The sequence below is a fragment of the Falco punctatus genome (genome assembly GCF_963210335.1).
Source record: "Falco punctatus genome assembly, chromosome: 1".
Taxonomy (NCBI): Eukaryota; Metazoa; Chordata; class Aves; order Falconiformes; family Falconidae; genus Falco; species Falco punctatus.
The window spans coordinates 119,932,648-119,954,850 of record NC_137580.1 but is presented as its reverse complement, the minus strand read 5'-3'; the positions used below and the strand labels follow the sequence as shown (position 1 = coordinate 119,954,850).

At 46.1% G+C, this 22,203-nt stretch overlaps 1 protein-coding gene across 5 annotated transcripts in view; it reads left to right on the top strand.

The window, feature by feature from the left end:
• The window catches only part of TMEM104 (transmembrane protein 104), a 45,161-nt gene that overhangs the window by 22 nt on the left and 22,936 nt on the right, over positions 1–22,203 (top strand). Inside the window, exons 1-9 of one of the 5 annotated variants that reach the window (XM_080387302.1) lie at positions 4–45; positions 762–839; positions 1,334–1,444; positions 3,432–3,553; positions 5,460–5,541; positions 6,487–6,589; positions 7,001–7,081; positions 11,482–11,581; positions 12,385–12,490. In XM_080387302.1, the coding sequence (XP_080243428.1) occupies positions 1,400–1,444; positions 3,432–3,553; positions 5,460–5,541; positions 6,487–6,589; positions 7,001–7,081; positions 11,482–11,581; positions 12,385–12,490 (639 nt within the window). In that variant the 5' untranslated portion in view covers positions 4–45; positions 762–839; positions 1,334–1,399. Of the gene's footprint in view, positions 1–3; positions 46–112; positions 158–761; positions 852–1,333; positions 1,445–3,431; positions 3,554–5,459; positions 5,542–6,486; positions 6,590–7,000; positions 7,082–11,481; positions 11,582–12,381; positions 12,491–22,203 lie in introns of those variants that run through there. The other 4 variants (XM_080387298.1, XM_080387301.1, XM_080387299.1 and 1 more) reach the window with 4 other exon arrangements.

Here is a 22,203-nt window from a genome sequence, read left to right as displayed (position 1 = left end):
AGTCCCGCGATGAGGGGGCGGGGCCGCCGGCACGAGCCGCCGGCGGTGAGGTCCCGGGGGTCCCGGGGGGGTCCCGCAGCGCCGGGGGGGGTGGGCCCGTAGGCTGCGTCTGGGGAACGGCCCAGTGAGGGAGAGCGTGTGGCGAGGCCTGGGAGAGGTCCTGGTTCGGGGTGGAGCCTGCGGAGGGTCCCGGCGCGGGGCGGGGGGGAGCTGGAGCCACCAGGCCCTGGCGGGGGGAGAAGGGCCTGGGCTTCCGGGGGGCTCTCGGCGCTGTGGGGGGCTCCGTGGCGTGGGGGGCGGGCAGGGGGGTGGGCAGGCAGCGCTGCCAGCTGGGGGGCAGTCCGGGGGGTGCCGGGAGGTGGCGAGGCCGGGGGGATTTGGAGGCCCGGGCAGGCTCCGGGTCAGGGCCCCTCCTGGGCCCGGTGGGTGCCCGAGGCCTGTTGGCGGGCCCGGGGTCCTGCGGCTTGCTCTGGCTGTGGTAAACTTGGCTTCAGGGCCTTGAAGTCCCTTATAAACAGATGTTTGGCCTCTTCTTCTGAGGGCCGGTCTAGTTCTGACCCCAGTGAGCTCTTCTGCCTGCTTATTTCTGTCATCCAATGTGTGTGTGAGCTTATGAACTGTTTGGTTTTCTTAGTGCTATTAGCTTGTGAAGCCTGTACTGATTTGTCCCAGTTGGGATGGCTAAGCGGGATCATATATAGAAGTATATGATAAAGCTCTTAAATCAACTATGGCTAATTACTGACTCCGAAATCTTTCAGACGGCTTGGCTTCTCCCCTTCTGTAGTTTTGCGAAGACGATGTGAAGTTCTCCAAATACTTCTGCTTTGGAAGCTTTGGTATGTGTAACAGTGCGTCTCAGGGTGTTTTTCATAGGTCCAGTATCTTAATTTGCCTACTTAGGTCTGTATTTGAGATTGAGGACAGGCGGTAGGCTGTTTTTTACTGCTTTAATTTGCAGGAAGCACGTGCTTTCTAAGAGTAGTGTGCATGAGAAGCAGCAGTACCAGATCATCCTCAAGGCAGGCATTCTTCCTCTTGAGGTTTTAGTGTCTGAAACATCCCCTCTGGCTGTTTGGGGAAGGTGAAGTTTGGCCATCCCATGAAAGAGCAGGGCCATTTGGTTACTTTTAAATTAGCTTGAACAGGTACATGACCTTTTCATGGAGTATTGAAACAAGTGGTGCTGGTGAGTGGGGTGTATCTGCCTGAAGCGCAAAGTCCTGCTGAAATGCTCTTTTGTTCAAATATCAGAAGACGGATGTGCAAAAGCTGACTCATGAGTTCCTCCTCTTTCTGACAAAGCTAACACAACTTTCTGGTGTTTCTCTAGGTTAAAGGCAGTAGAAGTTGAAAACACCCTCCTCACTCTGCTCTGAGCAACCCCAGCATCTTCAACATGGCTGGTGGTATTACTGATACAGGAGAGCTTTACTCTCCCTATGTAAGTCCTGCTGTTTGTGGTTCTGCTCGCAAGTTTTTTCAAAATCCTTCTCTCAACGTTCTGTTTTCATTTCCTGCTTCCCCACGGACATAACATGAATGTTTCAAGAGATGATGGAGGTCAAAGTGTACTTAAAATTTCTTATCCCTTATAGATGGGGGGGGTTTGCATCACAGATTGCTTTATATAATGTAAAGGGATGGTGTCTGCTTAAGGCATAGTTGTAAAAGTGTTAAAAAGAGCTTCATGTCCATAGCAGCTAATGCATCCTTCTCCCCGCTTTCCTAAATATTTTCTTAATGTTTTCATCAACCTGAATTGTCACAGGAAGCTAGCATAAACGGGGGGAATAGTGACATTGAAACTTATCCCACTTTGCTTCTCTTTTTTTACTTTAAGGAAGTCAGGGGAAAACATTATGTAAAGTTTACTTATTTGTGGCTGTTGTAGTAATTTGTTTTAAACCACTTCATTTAAAATCAGTCATCAGGATGTTTCTTCCTTGTAATGTGGTAGCCTGTGAAACTGCAAAGCCAATTACTGCTTCCCTATGTTACTGGAAATACTGGTTTTCATAGCCACAAGTGTGTATAGTGTCAGCTCTTAAAAACAGTGCTTTGTAAACAAGGTTTAGTCTTTTTTTCTGGAATGACTAAATATAGAATCAGTCCTGAAACCTGTATGCTGGCTTTCAAATGCTTCAAAACTTTAATCCCGGTATTGACAATTGAGTTTAGAAGAACTGAATATTAGGCTGCAGAAATAGGTCACAACTGTGAAAATGGAGAACAAGACAGTAACTGGGACGTCTGGACTCTAAAGGATTAGTGTCACCTGTTCTTATGTTATAATCTTAGTGTTGCATGAATTTCCTAGAGTCTAATCTCAAAGGCTATGACTTTTTCCTCTTTCCCTGAACATGTCTAGCCAGACTGAACACACGGGTACCATTTTCATCTCTGTCTACTTGACCAAATTCAAGGAAAATCACCTTAAGTTTTTTTTCAGCAGTCTTTCTCTGAAGAGTAAGTCATGGCCCTGGGCACTTGAGTTGTGCTCAGGGAATGACAGCTCTGCCAGGTGAATGTGAAGAACTTTCCTGCAAACTGCAATGGCTGACTTTTTTTTGTTGTTGTAGGAGACTTGTTGAATAACGAATTTTCTGTGCTTATGTCAGTGAATGAAAGGCTTGCAGGGTACCTGGGGAACAATCCTGATATTAATTGCTTCACACCCAGAAAAGTGTACTCAGACGCAGTTCTTTACTGGCTGTCCTCTGGAGAGACTCTGACCTATATAAAAAATAAAAAGAACTTTGGGCCAATTTTTGATCATGAATTCAGCTAAATTTACAGTCAAGGTGGGTGGGTGGGGGGTGTCTTGTCCAGGTGCACAGTTATCTTTTGCCCCTGGGTAGAAAAAAGCTTTCTGCCAGAGAGGATGAAACCCTTTCCCTTCCAGAAGTAAAATCCCTTCTTCAGAATATGCTCCGCTGCTTACTGGTAAAATGGCAAGCAGCCTTTGAATTAGAATTCCGTTTGAATGTTTCCTGCTTACGAAGAATAAAGAAGAACAAGAGATTCTGAAAGGTATCTATGTACGTAGCCATAGCTACTTAAATGTTCAGGTCAGAAAAGGAGACACCCCAACCCACAATGTAGACCCTTCTGGTAGCAGGCAGTGGATTTGAAAACAAACAGACAAAAAGCTCACGTGCTTTCTAATTCTAGAAGTTAGAAAGAAATATAATATTGTAAAATAATTAGAAAAATGGAGAGGAATATCAGCTTCTCCAGAAATGTTCTGACAGTCACTGGGTTCTCTTTGGTTATCCGTCCCCTCCGATATTCATTTTTAGCCTGGGCTTGCTCCCGCCCTGCTTGCTCGAAGATTGTGCTCTCCATTTAAATCTGTACATGTGAGGTGTCCTGGATGATCTTTGGCACAGCTGCAAACACTCATGTTGGATTTTGTGAATGGATTGCAGGTTGGTCTGGTTTACATGTTCAACCTCATCGTTGGAACAGGAGCTCTAACAATGCCAAAGGCCTTTGCAACAGCAGGGTGGCTTGTCAGCCTTGTTCTCCTAATGTTCCTGGGATTTATGAGGTAGGACATGAGAATGTGTCTTTAGGGGGTTGTGGGGCTTGGCTGGGTGGGGCTGTAAGGACAGTGCTAAGACTTTTGGTACTTTTCTGAGTGATCCCGTCCCTCTACTGCTTTGAGCGTCGATCTCTGCAGTCATGTTGCCTGTGGACCTTATTTGGAGGGATGCATTTTCTGACTGCCTGCAGTATGGTGCTATATCCCACTCCCTGGCTGATGGGAAAGACTTTTTCTACAGTCCAGAATCTTCTGGGACCTTTCTTCCAGCTTTCTTTTTCTGCTTTGTGACTTGCATGTGTGATGCAGACCTGTTGTGTTACCTTTCTCTTGGCTTCTGGCAGTGCTCCTGGCTTCAGGAGCATCAGGAAAAATTACTGAAAAATTGTTGTATAGCTGGGCCTGTGTTATTCCTGCCCCTGCCCCATTCCTGCTTAAGACCTTGGAGCTGGTGTCTTGATTTTCACGCTGGCTGGCCATGAGCTTCTGCCCAGCTGCCTTCCTGCTGGAGCAGCAGGTGGAGCTGAAGGCTGTTGATACGGCACTGATGTCTAAGTAGTTATTAATAGAATTGCCATCTTCTGACGGGCTGTGAATCCCTGCTTTCTCCTTGCTTGGTTTTAAAATAAAATAAACCAAAATCCCCTCCTGCCATTTGTAAGAATGGAATTTAGAAGTTCCTTTCTTGTCAGTAACCAATTCTATCAGCCTGAATGGCCTTTGATTTGGAGGCAGCACTTTTTGGATCTGTTAGGTACTGCTATATAGAGGTGCTGTATCATCAGTACTGACTGTAGTAATGCTTGTAGTTCTCCACCTCAAAGCTGTAAGCTGCAAAGGCTTGATAAAATATAAACTGTGGGAGTACAGTAACTGGAAGTTTTAGAAGCAATTCCTTGTAGATAGATCAGTTTAAAAGCCTAAATTCAATGTATGAAACTCAGCACCAGCAGACAATCCAAGGTCAGCAGAAGAGCATAAACCTCCAAACCTGCATACCAAAATTGCAGTGGATTAATCTGAAAAGATGCAGCTCAAAGTACTACATACACGCCTTGGCAGCTGCACTGCCTTGTTGCTTTTGTTCTGGCGCTTGTGACTTCCTCGTGCCCGCTGGGGACCCTTCAGTGCAAGAAGAGTCTGGGTGGAAGTTGCTACATCGGCCTTGGGACAGGCTGCTTGCTTTTATTCTTGCAAGACTAATCTCTTATTTGAGCTTGATAAGGGAGTCCAGTTCGTGAAGCAGTGAGAGACCACTTTAAAGCCTTAAATAAGATTGATTTGAGATTGTTGGTTTGTTTTTTGGTTGGGTTTTTTTTCCTTTTTTTTTTTTTATTATAGGACTGGTTTTAGCTGAGATAATGATATTCCTTCCATCAGTGGCTCTTACTATTTCCCTGGACAGCTTTTCCCCGGCCTCCAGCAAAGTGTATTTGCATGCCTGTGTGATCTGCTCCTTGGTCTTGTATTGCTGCTTTGCTTCTCATGCCATTTGTAAGATTCTTTAAGGGACCATAGCAGCTTTGCCACAGGCCCTAATAGGTAAGCTTCAGAATAGTATTGTGTTCGTCCTAGGCTCTAAAAGGAGGAAGGAAGCTTGCTTTCTAGTAAAGGGGGAAGTCCTGTAGCCTTCTTCAACTCAGAAACAGTAGGAAGGTGCCTTCCAGATATCTTATATCTGAAGGCATGTTATATTTTACAGCATTTTGTGGTCCACTTGAACACTTTAAGCTCAAGAACAGAAGGGAGCGGCAAACTGTGATGAAACGCTGTACCAAAACCAGCACGCATGTGTGTAGCTGGTGAAAAGGTTGTTTTTGTTTGCTTGCTCCTACGGACAGGTGGGAATAATTCTCTGTCTCCCTTCAACGACAGTTCTTGACTATTATTGATATCAATTTAATTTCTCTAGCTATATGACTACGACCTTTGTGGTGGAAGCCATGGCTGCTGCAAATGCCCAGCTACGATGGAAGAGAATGGAAAAACGCAAGGTTCGTGTGGGGTTTAATTTTCCAGTTTCTCTTTTTCTTTTATCCAGTAGGACTTGCCTGAGATACCTCTGCATCTTGGCCTTGCCTAATTAGTAACTCTAAAGGAATAAATTTCTACTGTACTTAACTTTGCCATATAAAATATGGCTGTTAGTTCCCTGTGGGGTTGCTCATTAAAGACAGGATTTTATGCTCCTTCTTTGAAAAATCTCTTGTGCTGTTCACATTTCTTACTGATTGTGCTCTCCTTGCCCAGAAGCGCTGCTCAGTGAGTGTGCAGAGGTGGCAGCCAATATATTGGTGCCATTTGGAATGTGCTGAGATCTGTAAATCCTTGCTGATCTCAGGTCACTTAACGGGGACAGGCTGGAATGTCCTTGCTGTCACTTGGGCTGTATCCCAGGGAGTGGACAGTCCTGAAGTATGTCCCTGCTGTAAAACTTACTTGTGGCTTTTTGGATCCTGTCTTTAGTGGCTTTTCTGGATCAGTGCAGGGCGTAATTGTTTGTGCTGACTTAAACCCCTGCCTGTGTGATGGGAGGTTGGAGTTAGGAGCTAGACTGTTGTGTTCTGACTAGCTAAGACTATAATGTTTGGATTTTTTTTCTACTAGTTCGGCAGCCCTGCAGATCTGGAAGTTTCTATCTTCCTTGTGTCACATATCACTACACAAATTGGACACTGTTGCTGTGTGCATGGCCGAGGCTAGGATAGCGGAGCCTGTCACTCACTTCAGCCTGCCCTGCTAGTGCTCTCCTCTGCTCCCCGCAGCACCCCAAGGCTGGGCCAAGGGCTCCCTGGTGTTGCCTTTGCTTGCATGTCCTGCCCATCCCTGTTTGACACCTTCCTTTGAGTTTCTGGAAGCGAGACCACGACACTGGGTGGTGCCACAGCCTGCACTGTGGGTAGCAGACATCTCATCAGTGGTCTGGTCTTTCCTTCCAGGAGGATGACGAGGATGAGGATTCTTCCTCTGGAGTATCTGACAGTGATGTTCTCCTCCAAGATGGCTACGAGCGAGCAGAGACACGACCCATCCTGTCAGTTCGTAAGTACCTAGTTCGTGCTTTCACTCAATCCAAGATCTTTTCTCTGCGGACGGTGTCGCAGTGGGCTCCAGCAAGTGGGGCAGAACTCTTCTGTCCATTTCACCCTTAATTCCATGTGCTCACATCCCAAAGTCCTGAGCACTTGCAAGATAAGACTCATTGAGAATTCTGTTCACCTTCTACAGTCTGATAAAGATCTCTTCCTTCTAGGTCACTAAGATGAGAACATCTTATTTTCAAAACACTTTTAAACTAGCTTCAGCAGAGTAATTGGACCAGTGACTCTGCAGCTATGGAGCTATATACTGTCCTTCAAACTGTTGCTAGAGCTTCCTGAGTGTCTTCAGATAGTCTGGCCTCTGGGTTTATTGGAGGGACTGGTTGAAATACTTCTTGTTTTCACCTTGCAGAGAGACGTGGCTCACCCAATATCTTTGAAATCACCGAGAGGGTGGAAATGGGCCAGATGGCTTCCATGTTCTTCAATAAAGGTAAGTGATTCACATTTTCAGAAGTCCTGTCTCAGTGCCTGCTTCTTGGTGTGGGTTTGCATCCTGAGTTTGCGATGATTCCACCCCAAAGTGTTGTTCCTTCTCTCTGTGTACCGTATTCATCTCCCTGTGTGGTGTTTCTACAAAGTGGATTATTTATGGACTGAGTGGGCCAGAACCTGCAAGGAGGGGAAGGTGCTGTGGTGGTGGTAGTGGAACTAGCCAAAATACTGCAGGTTATAGGCCCAGTTTCTTGAAACAGGCGAGTGTAAGTCAGTGCCTTTTCTGACTGCCCTCAACCTGACTCTGAGCTGCATCTATCCTTTGTGATCTCTGCTGTCTAAAGCAGAAGAGCCCAGCTGTTGTGTTTGCCGGTTCCATCTTGGCTGTAGCATTTGAGAATGAGACTTTTTGGCTTTTCTGAACCCCATCAGTATCGGTCTGAAGGGAAGAGCTACTTCTGGGGAGAGCTGTTGCAAATTGCATCTATCTGGATAGTCACCAAGAGAGCTGCTGGGGCGTGAACTGCTGAGAGAGTCCCTGGTGTGCGTATGATTGGCAGCTGTCTTGTCTTTTTGCTTTTAAATGTCTCTTGTATGCCAGGGAACAAACTTGTAACTGTACTGCAGTAAAGCCATATCCATTGCTGCATGTGATAGAAATGCAAACTACAGTGTTAGGTATCCTGAGTAAAACAGTACACTTTAACTACTGTGCCGGGCCAGAAAATCATCAGACACAATGGCTGTGCAGTTTGGAGCCTGTCAGGCCCCATTTCTTGTGGAAAGAGACATTTTCTCTTGCTCACTGGCCACCTTACAAAGATGTGATGGGCTGGTTTTTTCCACTACCATTACATCACTTCATGCCAGTGTAAGACTGTTGCCTCTGAAGGACAGCTGGGCTTAAGGAGTGAAGATTCTTTGAACTATATTTCTAATTTTGAAGCCCAATTGAAAAAAACCTTTTTAATTTCCCTGCATGCCTCTTCTGGGCCTTTGTAGATTTAAATCACTTAAGACTATCAAAATAATCCACCTTGGATCAGGCTGCCACTTTTCTGGTCAGAGAAGAGGAGAGGTGACTTGAGTGCAAGTTGGGGACTCAGAATCTCCTTGTTCCTAGTCTTGCCTGTAGCACTGGGTTGCTCTGTCTTTAGGCAGGTTTTCTTGCTTGTATGCTTTGTCATCTGAAAAGCACTGCGAACGCTTCCTCATCTGTCATCCTCTGGGAAGTAATATTTGGGAAGTGCTTTGAGAAGCACCGTGTAACAGCATAGCAGTATTGCTGATGATTCAGCTGTAGAGGCCAGTTTGGCCACAGGAGGGGTGCAGGGTCACAGGAGAAAAGGGTGCTTTCTCCCCTAGGCAAGTTCTGGAAGGCCCCAGCTGTGCTGTGCTTCACAGGGGCTGGTAAGGGCCCCCCAGGTGCCTGGGGCTGCTGCCCTTGAGCCACTCCACCTTGGTGGTAGCAAGGGCTGGGCCAGCACATGCTGCCTGCCCTGCTGTGCGCTCCCGGCAAAGGCAAGAACTGCTCCGTCCTGGCAGTCCTAATCCTGCTTCTTAACATGGCTTTAGCCAGAGCTATCTGATTTCTGTGTTAGAGATCCTCCCCAGGACCTACTCCATGCAAAGGGATGAATCCCTCTGTGGGAAGGCAGCTGGAGCAGCTGCAGGTCATGGCTTGAAACCACTTGTGACTTCCAGATGGGGTGAGATACACGCAGCAAAGGGGCTGGGGCAGCTGTGACTCGTTTGCTGCTTTCCCTTCTGTGCTCAGCGGTGAGGCTCTACCCCTGTACTGTTGCTGAGTCTTAGTTCTGAAACACTGTCTGGTCTGCTGAGCAGCTGCAGAGAAGAGACGAGCGGAGTGCCTCCCTCTGCAGAGCCTCGCTGAGGGGCTTCCTTCCGACAGTTGCACAGAAAGGCCTTCAGTTAGGGCAGTTGCTCAGTGACCAGTTGGTGCTGCCTAGTGCTGAGAAACTTGGCCACACTTGGGAAGTCCCAGCTCCAAGCACCGACTTCTGGTGGGTTCACAGCTACCAACTGTCTGGGTAGGTTTTTGCTCACAATGTACGAAGCACGGATCCAAACCCAAGGTGTCTGAGGGCGTTACAGCCTTCAGAGGGAAGGCTGGTGAGAGCTTTGCAATAGTTCTCAAAGCCTCCGATTTCTAGCAAGTTCTCTGTTCCTTTTGACTGATTTTTATTTTCAGCAATCTGACAGGAGTTGAATCTGCAGTCCTGGGAGGTAAGCTGGGGATAAATCTCCATTTCAGACTGTCTGCTTTCTTAAAGGGAGCTGACTTAGGTTTAGGCTGTGAAGGGCCTGTGTGCTCTTTTAAAAGTGCTGGCTCTGAAGCACTGCTTTTTATTTATTTATTTTGCAATGTTGGGTGCTTTCTTCTGGGACTGAGCAGTCATTTATTGCAATAATGGATTCTAGGCACATCTATCATGCTGTTTCCCCACAGGAAGTCATTGATTTCCCTCCCCCCCCCCGTTTTGCATCCAGTAATGAAAGTATTGATTAGGGAGGGTCAGCAGCAGTTTATAAAAGAACTGATGCTAAAGTCTTCCTGTCTTCGGGAGGATGGGTTTGGGAGAGGAGTGTTACCTGGGCTTCCCACAGACAGAGAAATCTGCGCTGAAATGGGGATGTAGTGTGTGCTGGTGGGTACCTGGTGGTGCTGCTGTAGCTTAGCTGGTCATGTCGGCCTTATTTTGGGGGTGGGGTGCAGCTGAGGCCCAAGACCAGCAGCAGACCCCAAAACAGAATCTATATCTGGGTCTGTGTAGTCCTGTGCTTAGTGTGTCTTGCAGCTTCTGTCCTATGCCAGATATCTGTTACAATAACCTTCAACCTTTCTTAATGGGAAATTGGAGAAGACTAATAGGTAGTTTGCCATCGTCAGAACAATGCAGAGACTCTTTAACCATCTTAAATCTTTCACAGAGGAAGAAAACAAGGTGGGGAACTATATGAAGTGATCTGACAGTTCTTGCAAGGTCTCAGTTTGTTTGTTAGACAAACCCAGGAACAACTCTGGGAATACTGGCTTAGTTTGCTGCTTTCCAGAAGCAAGGAAGATTCCTTGCTGCTTTCCCAATACAGGCCTTTTGTTTAGGAATATTTTATGCTAAGTAGGCTCAGCATATTGAACAATTTATTTAAATGAAGGAGAATGCCTATTAATTTTTTGTGACATCCAGAGATCCAGTGCCATCCAGTATGATGGCAAAACGTGGTAAAATTCTGGGGCATCCAAGCACTGTAGCAATATTAGACTGCATTCCTGCAGTGATGCTGTCCTTGTTTGATAGTTGTCACGTGTGAAGCTTGGAGAGGTGAACTGATTTACTGCAGCTGTATTGTGATGCCACCTGATGCTTAATCCTAACTTGAAAGTATGGGCAGGTTCCTTGAACTGTTTTGCTTCAACTTCCTAAATGAAACAAATCTGAGGGTTTTTTTTTCTTTTTTTTTGTAGCTCACCTGTCTCTGAACTAAAATATGTTCCGCTTTTCCTCGGTGAGATTTATACTGACAAGTTCGGAAGAAGAGAATCTTGGGGTGTCATTGAGCATTTTTTTTCTCTCTGCAGTTTTTAGCTGTCCACAGCAGTGTTGTCTTGTGCCCCAGTAAGGCTATTCTATGCACCCAAGTAACTTGTGTAAGATGTTTTTAATAAGTGAAGGCAGGGCAAGCTTTAAAAAGCAAAAAATACCAACAAAAAAAACCCACCCAAAAAGCCAGAATGGGGTAGAAACAGCATGCATGTGGCAGTAGGGTAAGAGAGTTGCAGAAACAGTTTAAAGCTTTGCAGGTTTGAACTTGGCTCGAGTTGCTGACAGTAAGGGATCTCCCAAAGTAGTTCCATTTTCAGCCTTGTGGAACCTGAGCTCTGCAGGGCAAAATCCCTCATGTTAATAAGGTCCTGCAGGTTTGCAAGCAGAGGGTTTGGAATCAGCAGAGACTTAAAAACATCTCTCTTCATTTCGCTGTTTGTCAGGCTGCACTCAGACCAAGTCTGTGAGCATCAGCTAGGTGTTTGCCTGTGGCTGTTTCAAGTTGACACCTTCATCTGGCAGATGACTTATGTGAGACCTGTTGGTCTTGACCAGCAACTGGATGACAGGCTTGGACTTGGGGGCCTGGTGTCAGGGCCAGATATTGAAGGAAGCAGAGTTTAGCTCTGGGGCACCTCATGTCCTGTCAGTTCCTGTGCTGCAGCTAAGTTCCTTCAGTTGTTGCTGTGACCCTTGGGTGGAGTTTGCTGCAGAAGGTAGTAAACTATGGAGGAAAATGCTGGTGATTTATTTTTAAGACCTTGAAAATTTTTTATGTACTTGAAGTGCAGAGTTTGATTCCCTGTGTACTCTGCTGTCTCTTTTCCTGCAGTGGGTGTCAACCTCTTCTATTTCTGCATAATCATCTACCTCTATGGAGACCTGGCAATCTACGCAGCAGCTGTACCGGTCTCTCTCATGCAAGTGACCTGGTAAGTGTGCTTACTGCTGTGGGATTGTGTACCGACAGAGAAGAGAACAGGCTTTTGGGTTTGATGGGGTGATAAGGCTGACCAGGATTAGCTCTACTTTCTGAACAACAGAGTGGAGAAGTGACTCAAGGATAGCTCATCGCTTGTGGGTGGTAAGGTGAAGTTGGTTTATATTCCCCACCCGAGTGCCTGCTGCCTGCCTGGAAAGTAGCCTGACCTGATTTCAGATGAGTCCTCAGGTGTGAAGTACTTCCAGCTTCAGTGGTTGCAGACACAGGACTTGTTGCTTAATAGCTTGACTGCACACAGAGTATTGCAATATTTTAGCTTTTCTGTTTCTTTGGGTAAGAACTGAGAGGTGTGATGCTTACCAAGCTTATAACCAGTGAGTGGTGACACTGTGTGACCTTAGGTCTGGACTGAGAGCAGTCTCTTTCTCAAAGAAATAGATAATGAAGCAGTTTGATTTGATCAAATCTGGACTGGGCTGGATTTGGTCTCATGACTTGGAAATGGAAAATCTCAGTGATCCATATATGACCTAAACTTGCTAGCTTGATGACCAAATGTGTCCAAACTTGCAAGTACTGCAGGCAGTCCAAGAATTTGCATGTATGTGTGGTACTCAGTGACTTGTTCTGTTACACAGTCCAGAAAATATAAGGATGGAGGATGTTCAGGGAGGGAGAGGAGGAATGGATACTTCAGGTCTCTGATCATTCTTCTTTCTTGCATGCAGGAGAGGGGAAGACCTCTGGTAGGAGTTAATTACTGCCTTTTGTTTCTCACTCCTTTCCCAGTAGTGCCACTGGCAACCATTCTTGCAGTGTTGGAGATGGCACAAAGTATAACGACACAGACAAGTGCTGGGGGCCAATTCGACGGATTGATGCTTACAGACTGTATCTGGTGAGTTTGTGAAACTGGGGTGACAGTTATTACCATTTAAACTTTGCTTCTAGTGAATAGAGATTTTTTTTTTTTTTCGTGTAGGGATGATGTGGCTCAAGTGAACAACAGAGGTGTGAAGCTTTTGGTTCAGTCTGACCTTTTTGGCCAAATACCCCCCTGTATTCTTGGTGACATGGCTGTGCATTAATTTGGTGGCCATTGGAACGATCCTTATGATTTTGAGTTTAAATAGAGTTCTGTCCTTGTTGTGTAGTTTTATATTGCTTAAGCAGGTGATATGTCCATGCCAAAGGGTGGGGTTTTTTCAGTATTTGGCTGAGTAATTGTTGCTTTGAGGTAATTGTCAATATACTGGAGTATACTAAGCTCTCTTGACTGCATTCTTTATGTGACTAAAATTGTTCATGCTGCAGGAGAATCTGCTTTTTGAGAGATGATAGAAACAGTCCCCTTAAACATTATCCAGTGCTATATGCTGCTTTAGTAATAGCTTTGTCTAGTTTAGGGTTGTCTATTGCATCTATTACTGTGCTGTGGTGCTGCTGTGAAATGAAGGTTTTTCCCAAAGGATGATGAATGCTGCTTCTCTTGAGCTTGGGGAGAATTCAGCACTTGTACTTGGAGACAGATGTCAGCAGGGCAAAATGAGAAGAGGGAGGTGTGCAAGTGCTGCATAGTGTGGCTTCTGTTAAGGGTCCCAATGAAACTTAAGAAAAAAGAGTGAAGGTGGCTGTGTGTGTGTAGAGGACGCGGGGGTAAAGACTGAAGCAATTTTGCAGTTAGTACACTTTGCACATGCAGTGGCTCACATCCCTGAGCGCACTTGTTCCAGCATTATTGCAAAAGTAAGAGCTGGGCCTCAAAAATATTAGTGAATGTCAAAGCCTAGTTAATTATTTAAGAGAAATATTGCTTTATTAAGTTGTGTCTTGGTCTGTTTCTTTAAAACTTCCAGAAGATTGAAGATTTCCTTCCTGAATTTCAATAACTCTCCCTGACCCAGCAGAAGGAGCTAGTCAGAAAAGGCAGACATGCATTAATTACTGCCTCCATCTCTCGGATATTATGTCTATAATTCATGAAGATAATTGTTGTTAAGGCTTGAAAAATTAAAAAAATTAAGACTGTGTAAGCATTAGACTTGCCGTCTGTGTACATAACTCAGAGGAGCTTTTCCCTCTGCTTGTCTCCTCTTGCGGATTTGGAGAATAAATATCTGCAAAGTCTTTGGTAGTGGTTAATCCTTCTCTGCTCAGTAATTGAGATGAGGGTTTTGGTGCTTTCCTCTGCTCCCCCTTAGAAGTAGGGAGGGGTTGTTTGTGGGAGAACATACCAGTCTGTAGCAGGTTACTGGAGTGGGGCAGTTCCCACAATCACTATTTTCAGGAGGCTGCTGGGTGTCAGCATTACCTCCAAGTTGGGGTTTTCTGTTAAGGTCTCTAGTGCTTCTTACTGGGTGAGTATGGGAGTAAACTGGTACTTGTTCTACCTCCAGCTCTGCTGGTCCCACTCCCTGCTTGACTTGTGTGGGTTTTATTCTCCAGAAAACAGTGATGATGACAATTTCCCTAGAGAGGGATGAGAGATATAATTATTTATAAAATGTTCAGACCACAGTACTGATGCTGTCTTCAAGTTTGGGCTGCCTCTGAAGTGACTGCGCTGGTTAATATTTTTTCCCCTGCTGTCCTGTTTGCAGGGACTAGTGAACAGTAGTAGCTCTTAAACTCTCTGAGAAACCTGGGGATGGGAGGGCAGCCGTAAGAAGTTGCTTTTTGATAAATTTATCAATATTATCAATAAAAATACCAATTTTTAAAAAATTTGGTAGCAAAACGCTGTAACTATCCCTGCAAATTTTGTCCAAGCTTCTTGTGCAATAGAAGTGGAGTCTTGAACATGCAAGAAAAGCAGAACCCAGCCTGTCTGAAGGGGAAAAGGAAGCATGAAAGTGAGGAGCGGTGAGATTCATCAAGAGCATAGCTATTCTCTAGTTCCCCAGGGGATCATACGCATAAAGCGCTTGCTCTGTTTTCTTGACTTTTCCTTTTTTTAGAATTCTTGCTTGTTGGAATAATTCAGATTCCATGTTTCAGTGGACAAACAAGGTCTCTTTTTGCAGGCTAAGTTCCCCTGTGGCAAGGGGACAGATGGACACTGTGATCCCAAAAGAAAGCAGCCGAGTTTTTGGATCAGCCCTTTTGTCCTAGATGCCTGCCTCTAGTTTTCTCAGCTCTTCTTAGTACTGTATGTAGGTTTAAGTGACTTTTAGGAGCAAGATGGGTGGATGTAACTGGAACCTCTTTCTAGTTCCAGTGAAGCAGGTCTCTGGATGTAGTGTTCTTTTTTTTAGTCTGTGCATGACCCCGCAGAGAGCCTTTTTTGGACTACCAGGAGAAATAATCTATTTGAGGTTTTCTGGGAAAATGGTGCCAATGGGAGCTCTCTTGTGCCAAGTACCACTAGTCTGCCAAAGATCTGTGCTGCCTTCCTCCTGTCAACTCTTTCTCTCCCAATGCTATGTCGTCTTTTCAGCAAAACCCATTTCAAACATTGACTCTTCGAGCTGGGGATGGAAAAGGGAATAATGACTGATGTAGAAATCCTATTTCATGCTTTATTGTCCAGAAAGGCCTCTGGAAGCTGTCTCTGCTCAGATCATTGTGAATGGAAGCTGAAAACTATGCACATAATGAGAATATTTAGACAGATTAAATTCTTCTCTTGAGACTTGCTTGTCTGTGCAGCATCTTTATTGCTATTCCAGAATTTCACACCTAAGTGTGACTGCAGTCTTCAGAGACCACTAGGCCCCTATTAACCTTTGTCTGAACAAATGGCTATCTTGCTTCTTGTTTGTAAATTGCCTTGGAAAATAAAGGCTTGCAAAACAAATAAGTGAAGGCAAGTGCAGCACATACCAAAATAGACTTTTGCTCCTGTCCCATCACTTGCTGCTAATATTTGCCTCCTCTTTGGGACCATAGGAGTCCCAGGAGGTTTAAGAGGTGAGTCTTGCTGTGCTCACGCCTGTTGAGGGCAAGATCACGCAAGGCACGTTGGCTGGGAGAAAGGCATGTGTTAGATGGCCCAGTGACCTTGTTGAAGGCAAGCACTGATTACAGTTAAAGCAGATCGATGGCTTTCTATCTTTGCTTCAGATCCATCACCATGCTGTCATGTCCTCGACAGCTGAAGTGACTCCTGAGTCCCTTGGCTGTCTGGATGGCAGTGCTAAGGACAGGGTTGAGTTCTCTGTGCTGAATGCACACTTCAGTACAGTCGCTTTATCATGCTTTCTGTAAGGTCAGCTGGGTATCTTCTATGTAAGCTGCAGGGAAGGGGCAGTGGATTTAAGTTTCAGATCTTTCATCATAATACTTTCTTGTCTTTTTCTTCCAGTGATGTAAGAATGTGACATGATAGTCCCTGTTTCTAGAAAGCAGATACTGAGATAAATAAGAGATTAAATCCTGGGGATCAGCAGCCATTCAGTGTGTCTGATCCAAAATACATTCATGACCTGGCAAACGGCGCTTCTCTTCTGCACCAGGGCAGACATTGTAGCTGAAACCTCTACTCTCTTCTCAGCCCTCTTCTTCTGGCAGTTCGGGGCATCGTATCTTCCCATGATGGAAAAGAAATGGCTTAAATTCTCAGGGGGAATCGTATGCCTTTCAGAAGGGGCACTGGCACAGGTACTTCTGGTAGCCTGGCTCGGTAGCGCATCAAAGCTACCAGGTGCATCTGTTCTGTCTGAGTCTCTGTTGGTTTTTTAGCTGATTGGGAAAGGGACGCGGCATCCACTTTTGCCAGTTCACAGATGCTGCAGTATCGTAGGCAGCCCAGCGGGTGCGGGCCGAGCGAAGATGGGAGCGCAGATGGTTTAATGGAGATTATCCCAGTTGGAAACGTGCTTGTGCAGTGAATAAAATGAGCGGGCTTGCAGGCGCTTACTGTCCCTCTTCAGGAGGGGACAATGTCACCCCAGCCTGACACTCTGATCAGAATACCCAGCAACCAGAGCGGGGCTGGGCTGCAGCTGCGGGAGGCTGTGCAGGGGGGTGAGGAGGTAGTCTGAGGACATGTACAATTGCTCAGTGCCAGCAGAACTTAATCGGCAAATGCGAAGGCTGAACTGATAAGTGTTGGTGTAGATCCTGTCTGCCTCGGTGCGGTGCTGCCTTCCTGGCCCTCTCCGGCTGTAGGCTGGAGCGCTGTGCTTTGTGCCGCTAGCGTATGTGCTCTGCCTCCCTCCTCAGCATTTCTCCTTCCTGACTGTGCCACGTGTGTGTGTGCGCAGCCCCTGCTCTGGGTAAAAGTATCTGACTCTTACTGTCAAAACGGATCTTTCCAGATACATGTGCCTGTGCTAGGGCAGTTTTACCAGCTTGTTCAGTGCCTGAGACTCTTGTGGCCTCTCTGTCCGTGGTTGCCTTTTGGCCTCCGTGGGCTTGCTTTGTGGGTTTTGGTTTTATTTCTTGCCCCCCAGCAGTGATATGAGGGGAGCCCTCATGGCAGTTCTTGAACATCCATGCTTGATCTAAGCTGTCTCTTGCCAACTGGGAGCTGGAGAGACAGAGCTGGAGCAGCGCTGCAAGCAGAGTGCTTCTTCCAAGGACACCTGGGTTTGCTCCGCTTGTTCCCTTTGCAGCAAGTGCTTTTCCTCTACCCTGCCTTCCTCAGCTGTGCCCTGCAGCAGCATCCGGTAATAAATGGGTCACAGCTGCTGTCTCCTGGATATTCTTACAGGTCTCGGTGTCTAGAGACCTTGAGAACCAGTAGTGGGAATGGTAGCTGCTTCAGTGGCAGGTGTCTGGAGCAGGGAGGGCTGATTTCACAGCACATCAATCAAAATGGTTTGGGGTGCTTGCCTTGGCCTCCCAGAGTGAGCCAGGGGAAAGGAAGAAAAACTGGTGCAAGTTTACCCTGCTGGTGTGAAGCAATCATCTTGTTTAAATAAATTGCTTAAACTGCAGCATTGTTGTGGTCCAGGTTACCCCAGCTTACAGTAAGGATGCAGCAGGACTTGGGCACTATTAGCGTGTACCCTACATATCCTATGAGAAGTTATTCATGGCAAGACCTTCTTGCCAAAGATATTGCATTATATTCCTTACCTCAAATGCTCTGATGTGTTTTATTATGATACTGATGTGGAAACAGATGTATAACAAAGGCAGCTCCTACTTCTGTGCATAGATGCAGTTCTGAAAGCCTTCAAAATAAGGAAAAACCTCTCACGAGTCCAGATTATTATGCCATTTCTGTATGTACAGGCACCTGAATTTTGAGCTATTGCTGTCACAGCAGAGGAATTAGTACTGCGTTAGGCATAAATATCAGTAGCCCTAACTGTTTGTTACAGGTGCCCCTGAAATACAGCTTTTCTTGGCTGAAAGCCCTGTCTCAGAGGCTGATTGGAGTGTTCTTACGCCTCTCATCTAGTCAGCTTCCAAAAAGTAAGGTCAGTTAAGCTGCTGCTCTGCTCTAGAGTGGCTGAAGAAGGACAGGAGCCAAGTTTGTTGGAAATAAATGGTGTCTGGACGTGGGATGGGAAGACAATTCTCAGCTTTTTTTTTTATGTGAAACTAATAAGGTTGAAATTGTTATACAGCCTTGTTAATATGGCATAAATCCTGCCTCCTTCATCCTGGTCTGTTCTTCTGTGAGCTTGTCAATAAATTCTTTCAATTGCTTACTCATCATATGCCTGTGACAGATAAACTAGCTCTTTCAGAGTTTCCCACACCCCTTGTATTTCCTAATGCAAAGGGAACTTCAGATAATGATTGGCCTTGTATATAAGAGGTTTTTCCTGACCTGGCAGGAGGAGAGGCAGATGAGTGCAGTGTTGTGAAAGTAGAATATAAACTTCTTGTACTAGTGACCTAAGAGCTGGAGTTCAGCTTCTGATGTGTGATTTTTCTTGCTTTCCTTGTAACTGATGCATTTTGAGTAAAAAACATCTGCCAGAAGGCAAGCCTCCCTGCTGCTAGGGCTGGGCAGGAGAGTCAGCCTTTGGTACGATGGGAAAGCAACTGCAAGACCGTGGATTGAAGCAACAAACTTTAAAGGATTAGCTTGTCTCTTTTCTCTGGAAAATCAATAGTGCAGGGGACTGGAATGTGTTTTCTGCACAGCGCTGTCTGTTCACTTCACAATAACTGTTTTTTTCCTTAAGTGGAGCTTGGGTTACTCTGTCACTGGGATGCTGAGATTTTCCAAAGGGTCAGTCCTTCCTCTCTGCCATCTCCAGCTGGCTCGTGATGGCTCTGTGGAAGGGAACTGAGGAAAGGAACAGGAAAGGAGCTGCTACCAGCCCTTAAGAGAAGCAAAAGGTAGCTGATGTGTTGGGCAGAGGCCATTGGTGAGTTCAGATGCACTTGGCTTCCCCAAAGAAGAATGTCCTGCATGCTTTAGTGCTTGGTTTGGCTTAGGTGATGGTGGGTGATGAGCATGAACCTTGGAAGCAAGCCAGCTAAAACAAATTGGGCAAAGGAGTGACCCAAGATATATCTCTGTTTGCTTTTGTGCGCTTTTCTGAAGTTATGAACTCACACCAGTGGTGTTTACCAGGCTCAGACTACAGCCCCTGCTGCCCAGCAGGGCTGAGGGGTCATGCTGCTGCTTTTCCTAAATAAAGCTGTCCTTTAGAATAAGCTCACTTGGGCAGCAAGTTGACCAAATCTGACACTGTTCTCTCTTGCTGTTGGAGACCAGGCTTTCCCAAACAGGGCAGGTGTCAGAACAGATCCCTCTTTGTGATCCCCTGTGCGCTACACCAAGTTGTAAAGGTTTAAAAAGGTCTTTTTAAAACTCCTTTCTTGGACTAGACTGTTCAGGCAGACTCACAGATCTTTCATTTTTGGAACACTTGTAGGAAATAAGTAATAAATGCATTTCCCCTGTGCAGTGTTTTGTACAGTGGTAGTGACAGCATCTAGAAAGCAGAGTTGGAGAAGACCTGTTAAGTCAGATAAGCACTCCTCTGGGAGATGCAATACAAGCTTTTTTCTCAACAGCATATTTTCCAGTATTTTGTTCAGTGCTTTAACATGTTTGGTTTTTATGGTTTGGGTGTTGTGGTTTGTTTTTTTTTTTTGAAAGAGGTCTGACCTTGCTGCCTGCCTGATTCACATCAGTGTTTTCATCAAGTAAGGCCAGCAGTCTTGATCTCTCCTCCCCTGAAATTATCCTTAATTCCTTAATAAACAGATAGAAAGCACTGGGGTTGCAGAACTGTTTGGAGTGGTGTAACTGCCTGTTACCAGGGGCTGTGGAGGAAAGAGCTCTGGACAGACTGGTATCTCTTTATACCCCTAAATAAGTCTGCAACTTCTTAACATCCTCCTAAATTGCGCTTTATGTCTGGGTGATATCACTGACGCTCTTGTCCAAAAATGTGGATTTTGGGACTACATCAGCAAATCCCACACGTGTCTCATGCTTCTGTAAGCAGGACTATAAATACAAATAATGCAGCTGGGATTTATCTTGTAAGTTGAAGTCGGTATAATGCTTTCGGGCAGAGCTGATCTCTGAAGCCTGTTGCGCCAGTTTGGTGTGCAGTGTACTGGGAAGACAAAAAAGGAGGCTTGAAGCAAGCAGGGCTCCCTGCTAGCCCCAGGCAACAAGGCTTTATCTCATGCTTTTGTGCTGTTGCAAAGTAGATAGTGTGGGACGATTCCTTTCCCTTCAAGCAACTCCTGCCTGACACAGTGAATGGGATAATGTTAATGTTGTCCCTGAAACTACATTCTCCAGGCACCTGAAGAATCGTGTGAAACTCAACTGAGAAGTTTGTAGGGGAAAAAGAGGAAAAACAATGGCTTATTGGTGGAGGCACTGTTTGTGTTGTGGCAGACGAGGGGTTAGTGGGCTTGAGGAGCAGTTAGTCATCCCTGCTGAAGCAGAGTACCTCCTAACCCTGGCATGTTGTAGCTTGACATGTTTGCAGAGCCCTCTGTGCATCCATGTCACGACGGTCCAAGTCTCCCTTGCTTTATGCTGTCAAACCCAGGGGCTTTGGTAGTCAATATAAATACTGTAGTTGCTGATACCCTGCCAGGAGAGGCTGTGAATATGCAGGGATTTTGGGCAGTGTCTGTGTATAATGATTACGCCTTTGTTGGGAGGGAACTCGTTAATCTCTCGTACCACAGTAATAAATTGGGGAGGCGGGGGATGTCTCTTCAAGGTTACACAGTGTCAGGAAGGAGGAAAGTTCCAGTTTCGTAGCCCGTGGGAGGTCGAAGCAAGCTGGTGGTGGGGGGTACAGCCAGACCTGGCTCTGCAATTCCTCTGCTGTCCTTCCAAGTATCACAAACCAACCATTCAGCTCTCCTGCATCTATCCACTTTGCTGCTTTCCTCCTGCTTGTTCAGATGCAATTAGGAGATGCAGAATAAGGGGGAGCCAGGGGTCAAGGAGGCGGTAAAGTGATTACAAGATGCTGCAAATGGCTGTGCCATAAATACTCCAATGATGAAAAATTAGATGCCAGTCACCTCAGGGTTGTTGCTGGCCTCCATCTTTCTCTTGTTGTGAAAAATGATAATGGAAGTATATTTGCCCCAGAGAGTGCAAGCTTGCCTCTGGCAGTGGTCGTGCACACCCCAGGTGTGCCAGGGACTGCAATCCTTGCACCAAATGACTTTCTGAAAACACTTTGTGCCTGGATTTCTTCACTTTAAGAAGAGAAAGAACTGGTTTTTCAGGGTGTTCTTTCCGAAGTGGAAAAGTTCCTGGTGCTTAGAGATGGGCCAGCTCCAGAAGCAGACTGCAGCCCTGAGTCAGGCTGGGGAGAGGAGAAAAGCACCCTCTGGTACTGCCTTGCTGCCTGTCCGTGTGTTGCTTCTGCCTTGACCCCTCAGAGCTGCGTGTCGAGGCTGCCCAGTTCCTGGCTGGTCTGTGGTGTTGGATGCCCAGCAAGATCATAGCTTGCAAGGACATCAGCTGGGACAAATACACTTGTTTGCTGGATCGGCGGTCAAAACCAAAAGCTGGTGCTGGACTAAAACCTTTGAAAATTTTCTAGATAGCATTCGGATCTGCTGAAGTCAGTAGCTTTGGGGATACAGGTGCTTCTTTCCATCTCTTGCAGAAGGTCTTCCATTTTGGAAGAAGTGTTGGGAGCACTGTGGCACAGGAACCATGAGAAGCAGCATCCAGCTTAAGGGGTACCATGGGTGCAGGTGGGTGAAATGGCACTTGCTTCGCTGGCAAAAACCAGCCTGGCAGAAACTCAGGTCTTAGTTCTTGGAGGATACCTCCTCCCTGCTAAATGCACTGGGGAGAAAGGTGGGTGAGGGCTCCTTCGTGCCAGCAATATGCTTCGTGTGAGTTATGATGATAAACCTCTGCCAGGTGTCCTGAGAGCAGCACGTTAATTACCGGAGCTGCTGTGGCAGCAGATGCCTGCTGTACTCAAAGTGTAACTGCCCTTGTTTCTTTATCTATAAATATTCCTTGTGGGATGTCTGGCGGTTGCATCCTCCCTCTGTTGTGACTTCCTGACTCTACAGGGGATCTGGAGGTTAAAATCCCTCTTGCCTCTCAACTTCTTTGAGCAGTCCTTGTTCTGTGGCTGGTTTATCTCTTTTCAGCCAACTTTAAGAGCTTCATAATCACTTGCTGCTGATAACTTGCTGCCTATCAGCACAGCCTCTGCTGCAGCCCTGCTTCCAGCCTTGAGAGGCTGTGGATCT